The sequence below is a fragment of the Ochlerotatus camptorhynchus genome, unplaced genomic scaffold (genome assembly GCF_037179485.1).
Source record: "Ochlerotatus camptorhynchus isolate MF236.1 unplaced genomic scaffold, CSIRO-AGI_Acam_v1.1 ptg000021l, whole genome shotgun sequence".
NCBI classification, from domain to species: Eukaryota; Metazoa; Arthropoda; class Insecta; order Diptera; family Culicidae; genus Ochlerotatus; species Ochlerotatus camptorhynchus.
In genome coordinates, this window is record NW_027040513.1 from 3,482,759 (window position 1) to 3,500,282 (window position 17,524).

The following is a 17,524-nucleotide window of genomic DNA, read 5'->3' on the forward strand; positions in this document are numbered from 1 at the left end:
ATGTCGGACAACAGTAACCTCAAACGGTTGTTGGAACGTGAATTCGCACGTGTGAATGGAAAAATAGAGAAAGGTAATTTACACTGCCGGACAAAAGATTGATGCTACACCTAAAAAACATAAGAAAGTTTTTGTCCTTATTTCGAACCCCATAAGTGCATACAATTCTATTCACCTCTCTTTCCTTCTGCTGTAATTTTTATGCATTTTACCCAATTCGATCTGTTTAGATCTAAAAGATCTAAACAGATAGAAATTGGAAAAATGCACAAAATTTGCAGCAGACGGAAAGAGAGGCCAATAGACTACAGTGAACATTCGCTCATTGCAAGCTCGCTAATCGCAACATTTTTTAATTGCAAGTCCGCTAATTGCAACGTCTTGCAATTAAAAAGCAGCTATCTGTCAAAAATCACGTGGTGAATGCAGGCGAATGCACTTTAGTGTCAAAGTGACATTAGTTTGACGTTGCAAATGCGTTGCGATTAGCAAATGGCATTCGCTTATTGCAATGTAAACATGTTGCAATGAACGAATGATGACTGTATTATGCAAACGGTGTATATTTAAATTTCTCTTAATGTTGTGGCTTTCTCAGTCTAGGGAAATCCAAACGGTTAAATTTGCATTGCAAGGCAATGCAAATTTAACCGTTTGGATTTCCCTAGACTGAGAAAGCCACAACATTCAGCTAAACTCATTACCAGTCGCACCCCCAGAGAATTTAAATTTCTCTTTGTAATTACTCATCTGAAAGAGTTAATTTTAATTGAGGGGGTTAGAAGCAAAGGGGTGTAAGTGACAAAAACCTAGTTTTGAGAAAAAGGTCTTTTAAGTTATGCCAGTTTCTTATCTTCCCATACAAAATGTATGAGATTTCAAAAATTAAACCAGTTTTCTCAAAATTATGATAATTTATTCTGTTTAACTTAAAAATCTTACAAAAATACTGGCGCAAAGCTTAAACTCTGAAGATTTTTGTAGTGTGGTTAACTCAAATTTGACCAAAATGTCACTTACACCCCTTTGCGTTTGGGCCCCTCAATTTTAATTAAGCTGTGAAATATGTTATTATTTCCTTACAGTTGAACAGCAAAATCGAGACATCCTTGCCCATTTTCAGACTACAAGGGAATTATTGACGAACTATGGAAACGAACTCAAAGAGCTCAGAGAATTGGTGGTCAAGAATTTGGAAGCCCCAATGAAAAGAACTTTTCCTCTCGATACCCTTGAAGAAATCCAAGATACGATGGTAAAATTCGCTGACCCGCAACAACTTCAGTATCAAACGAGAAATCGCGTACGCATTAAGCAATGCTGCCAAGGACGACTGGCTTCGTGTCATCATTGCGGAGAAGGCGATAAACGAATACCGACGATCTGACGAAATAAGGAACCTGAACTTTATTCGGCATATCATCAGTAAGTATAAATATCCAAGGTAACGAACATTACACTAAAAATTATATTGTTTTCTAGATAATATCACCCTAACACCTGAGAAAATTTTCACGGGATTGGTGGCAGCTGCAAAACAGCGTAGGGACGCTAAGAAGCGACCTCATTCCGAGGGCTCGAAAGAAAACACGAAGCCATCCGACCAGCAGCCGGGATGTAGTCAGACGAAGACTAAGAAGCGATCTCCTCTTTCCGAGGGCTCAGAAGAAAACAAGATGAAGTCATCCCAGCAACCGGGATGCAGCCAGTCACAGGCAAAAAAGCAAGCTCCACACTTCGCGGGTTCGAAGAAGAACTCGGTGATGACATCTGATCAGCCCAATCAACAGCCTGGAGGCAGTCCGAAGAAATCCAAACCGCAAGAAACATCCTTTGAATCCCGTACATCATCGACTCCTGAGAACAGTAGCCGCAGGAGTTCTGATGATTGTTCTCAATCTGATATTGAGTCGCCAGAGTTTTCCCCGATAAGATCTCAGTAGCTATCGACTACCGCAAGGAACAGCAGGACCAGGAGCATGTTTCGTCCGAGATTTCGTCTTTATTCCGTGTTTACATTATTTTCAAGAATTAAGATTAAGAATTAAGGTATTAATAATATACTGTAAGTATAAACTGCGATTATACTATCTGTAAGGAAAATATAAACAAACCTATTTAATAGCTCTTGATCAACTGATTTCGTCGGATTCCATAGGTATTTTGATTTCTTTCTATACTGATTAATCGATGGATTTAGTGGTTTAAAATCAACCGATTTCGTCGACTTTCATTCGTTGTTCGTTTTTGTATGTCGATTAATAAAGCTATTTAATAGCTCTGCGTCGGACGATTTCTTTGAGATTTACTTATTCTCTGATTCTTTATGTCTACCAATCAGATTATTTAGTAGCAACAAATCAGCCGATGTTGTCTGTTTCAGTTTATTTTTAAGCTTTATTTACCTAGTAATCAGTCGATTTAGTAGTCCTTTATCATCCGATTTGATAGGTTTTTGTCGATTTTTACCATAAATTTTATCCATCGATTATTCGAAACCCGCCGAAGTTGAGGGAAAAATCGGTGGGATGTTTTATCGGGTAGTTTCCATTTAAGACCAGCAAAAAAAAAAACCTCCTCATAAATATATTCTACCCAACATTAGGTTTAATCAACGTAAATTTGAGAATATGCAATTTACTCAGATGTAACTTATTGGGCTGAAACATATCGTTGGGTCGAATCTCTCGTTCCTTTTTTTGATAACAATAAAGAGTGCAAGTGAGAGGCTGAACTCAATATTAAGTAAAAAGAACTCAAATTTTGGGTAGTATTTTTTCTCCGTATACGCTGTCATCTCGTTCGGCGTCATTTCGATTTTCACTTGCAACGGGAACAATCTCTTCATCGGTATTAAGCAAAATTTTTTTTCGTAATCGGCCGCTTGATGATCAGGGTCACCACACGAGTCAGAGCCGATGTTATATTAAGAGTCCCGCCAAGAGAAAATGCTACGAACAATCAGCACTGTTTGTCATTATATATACTATAGATTCCATAGATAAGCGGAGACAAAGTATAATGTAGCCAAATGAACTGTCAGTTAGTGTAGGCAAACGAGCATGACGTCATCATGGTGTTGTTTGAGGGAGAAGTATTGTCATATTATGAGCAGCTTTCCACACTCCACATTCCGATTTATTTCACGGACAACGGAAGGAGAAAAGATAAAGCAAACCATTACTCGATTCATTGTTGCAAAGATTTGCTTTGCATTTCATTTTGAACTTTTACGCACGAAACAAAACAAAACTGCCCAACGAAGAGCTCTATGATGGCATGAACTTTTTTCACGGATGCCAGTAAGATTATTTATTTTTCAGGGTTGCCTGACTTCTTGTGCCTCCGCTTATCTATGGAATGTATAGTATCTATATTTGTGATTTATTGTTCGTCAGAGTAAATGGCAACCTGATTTTTTGTGTTAGCATCGCATGACTTTCATTCAGAAGTGAAACATTTCATGTCGATAACGGAGCTTCTGGGAATCAAAAAACAATTATATAACCAGAAAAATGTTCAGACAAGTGCTTGGTATAACTTATAAATACCACAATGTACTAAATAAAGCGAAGTAATGTTTTTCATCTAAAATTACTAAAATATTGTCAGTAATGAATGCAATACTTGTAGTTCACTGGCTATGGGAACAATAATGTTTATTTACTTTGCTTGTTTGGTACCCCGCTTGACAGTTCGATTGGTACTTCTGGTTTCACTCTTGGCGGGACTCTTATTATAACATTGATATATTAGTCCCAATATTTCAAAGGAGCGTAATTGTAAACAATTACTTTAGCCGTCGTTTCTCGTGAATAAAAGCCCGTTTTGGACAATTCTGAAATGGAAAAGCAGCAGATAAATTTAATCAAACAAGCACGTCATATGTGTGCGTGACCCTGAGAAATTGCTAATAGAAGTGCGGACGCTGCTTAGATTGACGAGAATACGTAAAAACCTCCAGGTAGATAAAACAACAACACACACACCCATGGCTTTCGAAGCAATAACCCCCGATGGCACCTTTTGTTTGTTTTATTCGAAATGTTCAATTTCTGCATTTATTCTTCACTTTAATAATGTCTCATTGTAATCGTTTGTTTCTTCATTTTCATTAATTCAACATGGAAGGAAGGTGTTAGAGTTAAACAAAATACTGATAAGTACTGATATGGAAGAAATGAAAGAAACTTACTAAAAGGAAAAAAAAATTAAGTACAAATGGTCTTTCCCTAAGGTAAGTACACTGAGTAATCGTGAGTGTGATCACTATTAAATAGTTGAAAAATTAATGAAACAGACATAAATAAATACAAATAAGTAACCTAAGCATCCGGTACCGTTCAACGATTCGGCTCATTCGCTGACTTTTGCTAATATTAGGATGATCCTAATGTATTAAATTGTTCAAGTACCTTCTTTTCTTACATTATGAATAATACTCCCTTCTTTCATCACTTCTTGTAAATGGAGCTAAACCAAACGTTCGATTTTTCTCTCTTTCTCATTTATCTAAACAATGCACTTGAAACACTAACTAATGAATGCGGTTTATAACAGTACACAGTTGTTGTTGTTGTTGTTGTTGTTATTACTACTACAATGTGAATATAATAATAGAAATAAACGAATCGGTCTAACCTAGATTCGGCGCCGTCGATTGAAAGCGAACATTCGGCACCGCTGTGGAATGAGCATCTTGTGTGTGTATGTGTTTGAATACCTAACAAGTCTTTCTGCGCAGTTTAGCCTAGGTGTGTAAGTGTAGGGAGATAGGTTAGGTAGTTCGACCATTACACAATCACAATGGAATGTTTGTTTTGCGATTGGAGAAAGGTTAATTTTAGTGCCAATGCGATGGAAAATAAATAGTTCTCTCTTTCTTTCTCTCTCTCTATCTCTCTCGCTAAATAGAAAACGGCGACGGTTCGGCAAAAGAGGAAAATATGTAATTTTACTAAACAGAGTAGTTCGTTTGATTTTAACAGGTAACAGGTGTTTTAAAGGGATATCTTCTAGTGTTTTCATCATCATTGGAATTGGTTGTCTTTGTTTTGTTTGTTTGTTAGTAAGTAGTAGGCTGGTAGTTTTGACGATGTTTTTTTTTTTTTTTTGTTCAATAGGATTAATTTTCTCTGGTATGGATAAATAGCTTAAAGTTTACGACGTTCAAAACAATTGCCTAAATCGTTTTTTTTTGTGGTTTGCCATATTTTTAGGGTTTTAGGTAATGAATTAAATAGCATATAAAAATTTCCCTTTCGCCGTTTTGTTTCTTCATTTCTTCGAATAATTTGAATGTTTTTATCTAACACGATTACTATTTTTTGTTTTCGTTTTTCTCTTTGTTTAATTTATTCATTCTATCCGGTAAATCAATTTTGTTGCTCATTTTTTTTCAGTGTTTGATTTTTTAAAAGTTTAAAATCCTTCCATTTTCTGTATTTTTTTTTTGTTTGAATATTTTTTTGTTAGCTAAACTTACTTCTTCATTTCTATACAATTTGCAATTAGTTTTTATTTTTCTTGTTAACGCTGTGCAGTTCATCAATTTTTCATTTTTTTTTGGGTTTTCCAATATTGAATAGTTGTTGAATAGCAATTGTTTTCTTTTGTTTTTGTTTTGTAATCCTCACTCAAATGTTGAGGCATTTGAAAGATGTCTTATTCTCGGAGTTGTTACATACTTTATGTATCATACTAACATGTTTGCGTTCTTGATTTTTGTTTTTGATAAAGAAGTTTTAGTTTACACATTGTTTTGTTGTTGTTGCTTCTATAATTTCATTCACAATTGTTCGTAAATTGGTTGCCCGTTTTTTTTTTATTAATTACAGTAGTTATAAGAGTTGGAATAAATTTCTTTAGATTGATTTTAAGGTTTTAGGTTACTTGTTCTCCATTGCCCTAAACGTAACGAATTGTAGCGCTTTTGGAAACTGTTTTGTATCAGTGTAACCACACATCAGTTTTTTTGTGAGTCGTTGGTGTCACATTTTTAGAGCATGCAATTTTAGTTTGTCCTAATTTGTGTTTCATAGTAATACCTACAACCGGGTTGCCCGGGTTTGACGAAGAGGATAGAAACAAGTTATGTTAAAACTAAAGAAGGAAACGAAGAACGCAGAAACCAACGGGGAAGGGAGGGGTCCGATCCGATCTTACTGTTAGTTCAATGGAAGGCAAAACATGTGCTGCAGCAGACTCTTCTGAGGTGGCGGAGGTAATTGAAGAATACTTAGTTCATCCACAACGGAATCGTAATCGCTAGAATCGTCACCGTATATCTGCTGGAGAGATTTGCAATTGCAACAACAAAAAAAGAAGTAGAAGAATGCAAAATAATTAGTTTATAACTTAGTAGTCGAATGGAAACTCGTTTCCAGAAACGGTTATCTATTGTTTATATTCACTTATCTATATAATTATTGTGGAAGTCAACAGAACAAACAACGGGAGAATAATAGGGTGTGTACAGGCGGATGGGATAGATAATTATGGCTTATGATGGAATAGTAGAATGATGAAGTACGTTCTGACAACACTGAACCAAACGGGCAAAACAAACATAAATGTGTAACAAGAACAATATCGAACATCGATGCGTGCTTTCAATGATTATTAAATATACGTTTGAAACTAAATAGGTTACTGATAAACATTGCTGATCTGAAGTGTGTTACCATCAGGGTGCCTTCCATTCATTTTGACTAAAAAAATGTTTTATGAAATTATGGAATAATAAGATATTTTGATGATATTTTGTATGTGTAAATAATAAGAAAACATTGTAAAGTTTGTGTTTGATACATCAAAACTGCAAATTTAGCTTTGACAGTCACAATGAGCGTTTTTCTGATCGCCTCTTCGCGAAGAGTGAAGAGCTAAGAGTGGATGAGATAAATTACAAAATGGCTTATTGCGACTCTCATGTAGCAAAATTGGCAGGTATTATGTGTCAAACACAAACTTAACAATCTCTTCTTGTTGTTTACACAATCAAAATAATTTCATAATATCTTATTATTCCATAATTTATTAAAACATTTTTTTAGTCAAAATGAATGGAAGGCACCCTGGTTACCATACACTTTCTCTTTTGTCATTTAATTACATCATTGAAAATTCCACCCCGAAATCACATGAACACTACTTCGGCAATGAAATTAGTATGAAAACCACTTAGAGCTCATGTGATTGTAAGAATGATATGTGGACTTCAGATACAATTGGGAATGCTATCGATAAAAAGTGTGTTTCCAATAGAAACAGCATGAACACTTTTTTCAGTGTCGATGGAAAAAGATTTAAGGAGGGAAGTACAATTAGAATTTTTTTTTTCGAAAAATTTTTTGTTGGCTTAATTTACTCTATATGTATCTGGGAATGAGCCTTTAAAAGCATGAAGCCGTCCGGAACTTATTTTAAAAAAATATACGCAATTCAGTGAGTGCATGTCAAATGGCTGAACATGTCAAAGTTGAACTATGCTTCTACTGAGAAGTAGTGTTTTCAAAATCGCCGTGCAATGTACAGGTCAGAGTTTTCATTCAAATCGATTCCGGTTTTCTGTTTTATGTTCATAATTAAATTCTCCACAACATGAATAGAAAGATGTTTTAGATTTGTTTGTTATAACATGTTTTTTTTTATAAACAAAGTCGAAAAAATTAGGGTTTTTTAATTTTTTTTTTCACCTTAAAATTTTTTTGTGAAAGAAACATTATTTTTACATACGAATTAATTCATGTTGTGCGCTGTACCTTCAAATTTAATGTCCTGTTTTTTTTTGTTTCAGACGTGATCATGGACGTAGGGACTGCACGGCGCGAAGTGCTGCTTTTAAAAATTGACTTCACATTATTTATAATAATTGGGCTAAACTGCAAAATTTTAAAAAAATGTCACTGATAATTAATCTTCATTAAATCCTTAATAACATACATAAAGAATCGCTAACATTCATTTATTTCCCTACTCGCAATCCACTCTCAAAGATAGGCCTCATTTTAGGCCTTCTAATTGTACTTCCCCCCTTAAAGTCGTCGGGTAGATATTTGTTTGAGGTTTTGAAACTCAGAACAATTCTTCCAAAAACGGAGTATACAATTAAATCTCGATTTTGGCAACACGTATTGTTGGCTGTTTTTGGATTCATAAATACTGTAGAAGACAAAGATCGAAATTATCGCTGATGTGAGAAAAGAAACGGCACTTTTCACCCATACATAGAATGAAAAGGTAAAGCAAAGAGCGCGAGAACTTTGTTCAAGCAAAGCAATTCTCTCTATAAAAGCAACCATGTTAATTTCTTCTCATTCGGTAGTGACAACCGATAATTTCGTTTCCTTTTCGGATTTTTTTCCCAGGTGATTATGATTTTTCACTGCGGGACTAGATTTGCGGCGAAATAAGTACACGGCGAATGAGAACGACCCAAATTTGAGTTTACTTCACTCATAATCGCCAAAACTGCAGGAACTCAGCGATGAGTTAATTTGCCTCATGTTTTCCCAGGTTTTTCCAGGATTTTCCAGGGAAAAATTCCCGAATTTGAGAAAAGTAAAGATTGGATTCACTCAGTCTATTGGTACTACTCCAAGACTGAATAAAATTGTCGTCAATTTCCTCATTTTCCGGCAGATTTTTTAGGTTTTCCACAGGAAACCATGAGACAAATTTTACTCATCGCTGAGTTCCTGAACTTTTGCCGATTATGAGTGAACTAAACTCAAATTTGAGTCGTTCTCATTCGCCGTGTAGCCAGCATCGCCGAAAATACCGCCCGTACGGCACGAGCTCGGTTCTATCTGAATTTAAACTGCCATGAAATAAATAGCGCATAGTTTTTCACTTGCTTTGCTGGCAACTGGTTCACTTGCACTAATGTGGTGTTTATATCTGGGCGTATTTGCTAGCGCTAGTGCACTAGCACTGTGCAAAAAAGTAGCGAAAGTAAACGGCATCAGCGTCTGTGCATTGCGCGCATTGAGTGATCAGATGACAGTCCTCCTTACAAATGAAGGGTAATTATGCCAAAATAAGAATAAATCCAAAATTTGAGCGGTGATAGAGCAGATTCGTAGCCAGGAGGTGTTCTAAAAGATTAAATTGAACTTAAATTTATTATTTTCTTACACTTCATTGTATTCATAAATTGATTCATTTATGGCCCCAAAGTTTTAAGATGTTGCTCGATTTGGTTTAAAAAATTACGGAAGCTTCACTGAGGGCTTAAACTCTGTAAAAATTATATGAGAGAAGAAATTTCTGATGAAGCATCTGTTATTATAAAAAAAAAACTAAATTAAAACCCGTTTAATTTTGATAAGTGTTCATAACAAATACTACATTAAATAATTTAGTGTATTCATTTACATTAACATAACATTTTTCATCAACAGATTACGGTAAAATAATGCATGAAGTTATTGTAGATTTTAATATTAGCTACAACTTTTATTGATAACAAACTTGTATCTTTTATGCATGATGAACCAGAGCGAATAGAATCCACCATTGCACAGTGGTCCAGAATGCAGATTTAGGTGGAATGATATGTTTTGAGCCTGAAATTGAAACTTTAGACTGAAAGTCTCTTCTACAAAGTTGTTCCTTATAGTTAGGCCCTCATTTTTATGACAATTAATTCTAGGGTGGTTCCTATTATCATTAAAATCAAAAATCTAACTTTTTTGTTTGAATAAATTAAGGTATATATTCTTCGGCAAAGTTATAGCTGAGTTAATTTTAAGCAACTTTGATGAAAATAACTTTTTTGTATCTCTTAAACAGGCCGATTTAGAGCTATTTTCTTGAGTTGAGTTAGGGTGGCTCTTAAAAAAAACAGTTGTTTTGCTCTAGTTTTCTTATTTCGAATTTCTCAGCAAAGGTGTCTTCAAATAACTTTTAGATCTTAAGAAGGCGCAAATTTTTGCTGCACAAAGCTTGTCAATATCTTTCGCCGATCAAGAGTTAGAGACGTTTTATACTAAAAATATGCACTTTTCAAATGTTAATATCTCTGGTTGGGGCAAACAAAAAAAAAGTTTTTTTACGGCATTTGAAAGGGCGTAAGTTATTCTAAATAATTTTAAAAAATTTGAAGGTATGTAATTTTTTAAACTCGTATAAAATCAATTTGTATTTATTCATATTTTTTACTATATTTGGGCATATCTTTTTTATTAGAAGAGATACAGCTATAAAACATTCGTCTTAAAGAGTTTTGAAAGTCTCTAGAAGATGACTTTCATGAGAAATTTCAAATAAAAAAAGGAACACCCTAAGTCAACTCCGAAAAATTACTCTAAAATGAGAACGTTAAGAGATAGAAAAAAAATTTCTTCAACAAAGTTGCTTGCAATCAACTTAGCTACAACTTTTTTAAACAAGACATGTTTTATTTTGTAAAACAAAAAAGTTAGTTTTAAAAATTCCCTAATTTGAGGACCATCCTGACGTTTGCAAACACCAAAAGAAGGGAATTTTAAAGAACAAAAACTTCTTCGAAGACACTAAATGTCCGAGTATTGAAACAAATGTACTAGCACATTTTATTTAACTTTGTCATTAGAGTGGTCCTATGAAATCCATCTTTTGCCAATAACTTTTTTTGAAATTTATCGTGAAAGTCATCTTCTAGAAACTTTTAAAACGAATGTTTTATAGCTGAATTTGTTGCCTGTATCTCTTCTAATAAAAAAGATATACCCAAATATAGTAAAAAATATGAATAATTTCAAATTGATTTTATTCGAGTTTAAAAAATAACATACCTCCAATTTTTTTCATATTATTGAGATTAGCATACACCCTTTCAAATGCCGTAAAAAAACTTTTTTTTTTTGTTTGCCCCAACCAGAGATATTAACATTTGAAAAGTGCATATTTTTAGTATAAAACGTCAATAACTCTTGATCGGCGAAAGATATTGACAAGCTTTGTGTATCAAAAATTTGCGCCTTCTTAAGATCTAAAAGTTATTTGAAGACACCTTTGCTGAGAAATTCGAAATAAGAAAACTAGAGCAAAACAACTGTTTTTTTTAAGAGCCACCCTAACTCAATTCAAGAAAATAGCCCTAAATCGGCCAATTGAGGAGATACAAAAAAGTTATTTCCCATAAAGTTGCTAGAAATTAGTCTGTAAACTGTAAACTGTCGTAATATAGCGGAAATGACTCTAATGTTGGCCTATGGATGTAAGATTGGGCCCATCGATCAAAATTTGCTATTTATCGGTTGGTACGGTACTAATGGATATTTTTCGTCACTAGTGAAAGTTTAGTCGATTGCTGAATTTATGTATGAGCCCAAATAACGGGCATTTAGGCCGACATTATATCCATTACAGAACAAAGATATCTGCAGCAATGTTGTAGATCCAATTGTTTTGAGCAACTTGACGAAGGTACCACATCTCCACAAGAAATAAAGTCTGGAACGCGCAAAAATTGGTCAACTTCAAATTGGTGTATTTCTGTTAAAAATGGATAAAAAAAAACCTGAAATGCTGCATTTGGAAGTTGAGTGTATATACAATGGTTGCTATGATGCGTTTTCACCGTTTGCTATCCAGTTTTCAAAATGATGTCCAAGCAAGAGAAGCAGCGTGTCAAAATTTTGCTCGCGCAGCAAGAGAATCCAACGTTCTCACACGCCAAGTCGGCCAAATTGCTGGATGTGGTCAAATCGACCGTGACAAACGTTTTAAAAGTGTTCGGGGAGCGTCTGTCGACCGCCAGGAAGCCTGGTAGCGGCGGCAATCGTAATCCGGACGTGGCAGCGACGACGAAGAAGGTGACGGTGAAATATAAGCAGAATCCTAACCTCTCCATCCGGGACGTCGCTGGCAAGCACAATGTATCCCATACTACTGCGCAGCGGGTAAAGAAACGGGTTGTCGATGTTTGAGAAGGTGAATGTGGCGAACCGAGATTACAAACAAAATACGTCGGCAAAGCAGCGGTCCCGAAAGCTGTATACGAATCTGCTAACAAAGTTCAACTGTGTCGTCATGGACGACGAAACTTATGTGAAGATGGATTTCAAGCAGCTTCCGGGACAGGAGTTTTATACCGCATCAGGAAAAGGGAAGGTGGCTGAAATTTTCAAAACCATCAAACTATCGAAGTTCCCAAACAAATATCTCGTCTGACAGGCCATATGCACGTGTGGTCTAAAAAGCGGCATTTTCATTACTACGGGAACCATCAATCAAGAGATCTACGTCCAGGAATGCCTGGAAAAGCAGCACCTACCATTCCTTAAGCAACATAATAGACCTGTGCTGTTCTGGACGGACTTGGCGAGCTGCCACTATGGGAAAAAGGCAATCGAGTGGTACGATTCGAACAACGTGGTTGTGGTACCCAAAGATCACAAGTTTCTCAACAGCCTAGAACTCCGCCCTATCGAAAGGTAGTGGGCCTTGGTCAAAAGGAATCTAAAAAAAAACTAGTAAATACAAGGAAAACGAGCAGCAGTTTAAATCTAACTGGCGTTCGGCAGCGGATAAGGTCGATGAGAACACTGTGCAAAATTTAATGGAAGGGGTTAAGCGGAAGGCACGGCAGTTCGGATTTGGCAAACCAAAAGAATAAACGAACATTTTTTCCTTTAAATATATGAATTGAACTACCAAAAGAAAAATCAGAAGATTTTTGTGATATGAATTTTGACTGACAGAAACGATTTTTTTGTCGACCAATTTTTGCGTGTTCCAGTCTTTACTTTTAAGAATATCAAAAATTAATATTTGTACTACACCTTATTGAAATGTACTAAAATATATTTGAAAGGGAAACATAAGCTTTCTGAGGTTTTGACTTCCAATCGCAGTCATATCATATGAAAAACACGGAGCACGAATGTAAATAGGAGCGAAATGAATGAATGAATTAACCAGTTTGTGACATTAATTTATTTGGAAAGATGAATGCGCCTTTGGAACGACTTTACGGAGCCGAGAGTCTAAAATCCTCACTGGTTTGCATTTAATTTAGAGGCTCAGAGGCAGCATCCAAGCTTTGTCCCCAGGATTCACCTATTCTACGCACACTAGATTTAAATCAGGAACCAGGGTCACTAACTAATGAAACCATCCAAAAACCATTCGGAGGGGTTCGCAGTATTACCTTAACCGCTAGTTAACCTTGCTCTGCCATCATCATCATCATCATCATCATCATCATCGGACGACAATCCTAGTTGGTCTTAAACTAGCAAATCTCCTTCCTGAACAAGTTTGTGAAGCAACAGAAATAGGCACGAACACAGTGAAAGCAAAATAAGGAATGAAATTTAAGCAAAATAAACATTTACTATCAGAAAGCAGGCGGTCAACAACATCAAGAGGGAGAGAGAAAGGGAGAGGGCGACGGTCAATCAGTAGTTTAAGCTGGTGCAAATTAATGAAAAAAAAAAGCTTATGTTCTGCAACAATGATTGGGTAACTACTTACTTTTTTCAGTACTAAAAATTCATTTTAAATTTGTTTTGTGGATAACAGTTGTTTGTTTCACTACGTTAACAAAAGTAAAAATCACATTCACAAAAAAAAATCGAAAAATGTTTGTACAGGTAACACGCTCTAAACAAAAGTTAAAACGATATGGAAAACACATTATTGCGCTCGACTTTGCATTGTTTGTTTGTTTGTTTGTTTGTTTGTTTGGAACATTGACAGTGGAGCGCTTAGTTATGTATCGATAATAACTAATGGGTTTTTGTTCTGTTGCGTTCTTGTCTTCTGTGGCGCATCGGTTTCTTGGGAGGAAGAGTAGTAGCAGTAGTAGTGGTAGTACATGGTAATTGTTTTCTCTCGGTATTGGTACTAGCAGTAGTAGGGGTGGTGATAGTAGTAGTAGTAAAACGGACAGTGTGTTTCTCAAAACTACAAAAAATAACGAGTAACATTTATGAATTTGGAAACAAAAAGGAGACAAAAGGTGAAACGGATTAAGGATTTTACACCATACAAACACATACAAAAGGATCAAAAATATGGGGGAAAATTTCATTTGAGGGGAGAAAAACAAGAGGAAAAATACAAAATCAGTTTGTTGGAATGTTTACGCTTCACCTGCGATGGTTCAAATTGAGAATAACTACGAGGCTACCCTAAAGAAGGCTCAAATCGATAGCCCGATTGAACAATCACAGTTGAATGCCTATACTCTCTTCTACGTGTGTATGTGTCTGTGTGAGATGAGGTGGGTGTTTGTACAAATGTACTAATGAAATGTTCGGCTGCATGGCAAAAGCGCTCACCTGCATGTTGTATGGATGCAGCTCGCAGGATGCGTGATGTCAAACGCAGTCTTCCAGCGACATTAGCAGCGGGTTCACGTACTCGAAGCCCTCGAATTCACTTTGGTCGATCTTGTCAATTACGCGACTGAAAGTGCAAGGAAGAAATTGTGTTATTGAAGATTTGAGCAACTAGTTGAATTTACAACAGAAAAGACGTGAAAAACCATAATTCCAGGATCCCCTTTCGGACGACACTTTTCATGTTGTTACTTACTCATCATCGGGTGTCAGGTGAACCGGTTCATCGGTGAATTCCGGCGGAAAGTTGGCCAAATCCCGCTCTGAGTCCAGGCGAGGCCTGAACGGTGGCGTGATTTGCTTTTGCTCTAGCTATAAACCGAATAGGAAAAACCATTCCAACGAATACAAAATAAACGAAAAAAAAAAACGTCAAAAACATTCAGATTATAAATGAATAAAATGGAAAATTTACCATCCGATCAAATCAATAAAAACAAAACAACAAAAACATGAAGAAGAAATTGAACTCCATCATTCCGACAAGGGAAAAAAAGAGCATCGCACGAGAGCAAAAACAAAATACAGGGTAAAAAATGGGTTGCAGATAAAATTGAGCTTCAGGCAGCCGATATCGATGTTGATATGGCCCTCTGGGTTTTCCGTGAAGGTGTAGGCGAAATATTTACACTTCGCTGGCACTCACCTGTTTATATATATAGAGACAGAGAGCAAAAATACACGAAACAGAACAGAAAATGCCGATGCCCAAAGGTTAAACTTTTCACCATTAACCCCACAACAACAGTGGGGCAGCGGTGGAAACTTAAATAAAAACCAAATTTAAATAAAGCTGGCCTCAGCGGATTTTTTTTTGTAGGGGCTGTTTGTTCGATGAACAGGACACAAAAAAATCAATCTTACTCAAGCGAATCATGCAGAAATTGATTTTCTGCAGTGATATTTGAAATTCTGGAGACACGCAGTTAGAGGTGATCGAATATTAGGACATGCAGGCAGCCGATGAGGGGGAGCGTCACTTACCTGAATGGATACTGGAACAGCGATGGGGTTCTATGATGTGCGGAACGAAGAATTTATACTCGATCAAAGTGTTTTTTGTTAGTTCAAATGTGAAGAATTTATGTTCATCGAACAAATAAAACTAATCTTAAAACAAATCACACAATAAAGAATCTTGAAAATCATTAAAACTTGGAAATTGATAAAAGTGAAATCTCAGCAATATATAAAAGGAAAATTTACCAATATAATGAAAGAATATTTATAAACGGTAAAAAATAAACAAAACACAAAAGGCTTAATATTTGAAACAAAATGAATAACTGCGAACTTTCGAAAAACAATGATTAATTTATTTAAAAAAAATCATCACAAAAACACTTAGAAAATGAAAACAAAAACTAGGAAATAACGATCAAATAATTTATAAAAAAAACCTCTAAGGACCACTGCACAAAAAATAACTCATTTGCTAATAGTAAGATAAACAAAAGAATAAAAAACTAATAACGGATAGAATAAAGCTAAAACTATAAAACAATCTTTAAAAAAAGATACTAGAAAAAAAAACTTTGATGAACAAGAATCGTAAGAAGCTCTAAAAATTGTATAATAAATCAGAACATCGTAAAAAAAAAAAACAATTGTGGAAGTTGTAGAACTTTGAGATCAACAATTCAGGAGAATTTGAAGATCCTAAAATCATTGGCGTAGCTAGAAAATTTTACTGGACCGGGCCTAGGGGCGGGAGATTGTTTTTAACTGGAACAATTTACAATCACATGAAAATTTCGTCAAATATTCGCGTTAGAAACGTCGAGCCCGTGATTTTGCTCTCAAATTATGTTTGCTGTTGTGATTTGGAACTGTTTTTACTTTAAACGACTTCAGCCCCAAACGTTCGAACAGAGAGATTCGGGTTTTCCTTCAATATCCTCTTCACCTTTCGGTCCATGACAGGATCAGCACGTCCAATGTTTTTATCACTTCTCGGTTTCCTCTAGACCATCAGACGTTCCGAAAATGATTTGAGCACACCGTGAACAGTGGATTAAAGTAAGTCCATTCAGGATTTGCATTACGTCCGTACAAAATCCACTCGCACACGTGTTTTTCATTCGTCGCCATCTTGAACAGTAAGCATGGAAGGTAAACACCAATCCTAGTCTTTTTCATCAATGACTCCCAGCTATATCTCAACGAAATGTTTCACTCCTACGTGTAATATTTCAAAAGTTACAGTGATTTGAAGGTGTCCGGATTAATGTGGATACAGACCAATGAGCACATCTCCATGATAACTGCTAAAGCATTCGCCACATTAGGTTTCTTGAAACGAAACACAAACGCATTCCAGGACATCTACGCGCTGAAATCACTATACTGTGCTCTCGTCCGCAGTCTTCTAGAGTATGCTGTTGTTGTGTGGGCACCCTTTCACGCTATTCAAGCTAACAGAATCGAAGCCATTCAGCGAAACTTCGTAAGATACGCTTTACGTGTTCTGCCCTGGAACGATTCGGTAAATTTGCCGCCTTACGAAGAACGGTGCAGGCTGATTGACCTGGACACGTTGGCAGCAAGGAGGAAACTACTTCAGCGACTCTTCGTGTTTGGATTGCTTAACGGTGACGTGGATTGCAACTCTCTTGTGAGCCAAATGCTCCTCAAAGAGTTCTACGTAGTTACACGCTTCTGTGGCAACCTACCCATCGTACCAACTATGGATTCAACGTACCGTGGACTTTGTGCTGTCGTGTGTTTAATGAAACGTTTGCTGTATATGATTTTAACATAAGTAAGTCTACTTACAGACATAGAATTCGACACCTAGCCTAGAAAATATCTGTACAACATTATGTTGAAGATTTAATTAAATAATAAAATAGGATAATTTCAAACAAGACTCTGCAGGTCATATCGATGGAGCTTAAATAAATAAGGACTAAAATCTTGAATTCAGGATCCTTACCAGTTCGGTATAAAGACCTTATATGCCATCTTAAAAGACCTCAAGGTTAACTGCAAAATTCTCGAAGACCTTCAATTTCAGAAGCTTAAGGGTCAACTCCTTGCATTGCTTCGCTTGACTTCAGATAATGTACGGGATAAATTAGAGGCCTTAAGAGTTAAGCAAAGAAACCAAACGATTTAAATCTAGAGGTATTGTTCGGCATGTTCAGAAGCGTTATGGTTTAAAGACTTGAGCGTGAATTCTAGATATGTTA

General features: G+C 35.9%; 1 protein-coding gene and 1 pseudogene across 3 annotated transcripts in view; one reads left to right on the top strand and one right to left on the bottom strand.

Moving 5' to 3' along the window:
- On the top strand, window positions 1-1,943 carry LOC135703442 (uncharacterized; annotated as a pseudogene).
- A 2,297-nt stretch (window positions 1,944-4,240) lies between these two features.
- aPKC (protein kinase C iota type) overlaps window positions 4,241-17,524 on the bottom strand; it is a 499,255-nt gene continuing 485,971 nt past the window's right edge. The window contains exons 12-14 of one of the 3 annotated variants that reach the window (XM_065225300.1): window positions 14,530-14,645; window positions 14,274-14,400; window positions 4,241-6,287 (exon numbers count right to left, since the gene is read on the bottom strand). In XM_065225300.1, the coding sequence (XP_065081372.1) occupies window positions 14,313-14,400; window positions 14,530-14,645 (204 nt within the window). In that variant the 3' untranslated portion in view covers window positions 4,241-6,287; window positions 14,274-14,312. Of the gene's footprint in view, window positions 6,291-14,273; window positions 14,401-14,529; window positions 14,646-17,524 lie in introns of all 3 variants that reach the window. The other 2 variants (XM_065225295.1, XM_065225296.1) reach the window with 2 other exon arrangements.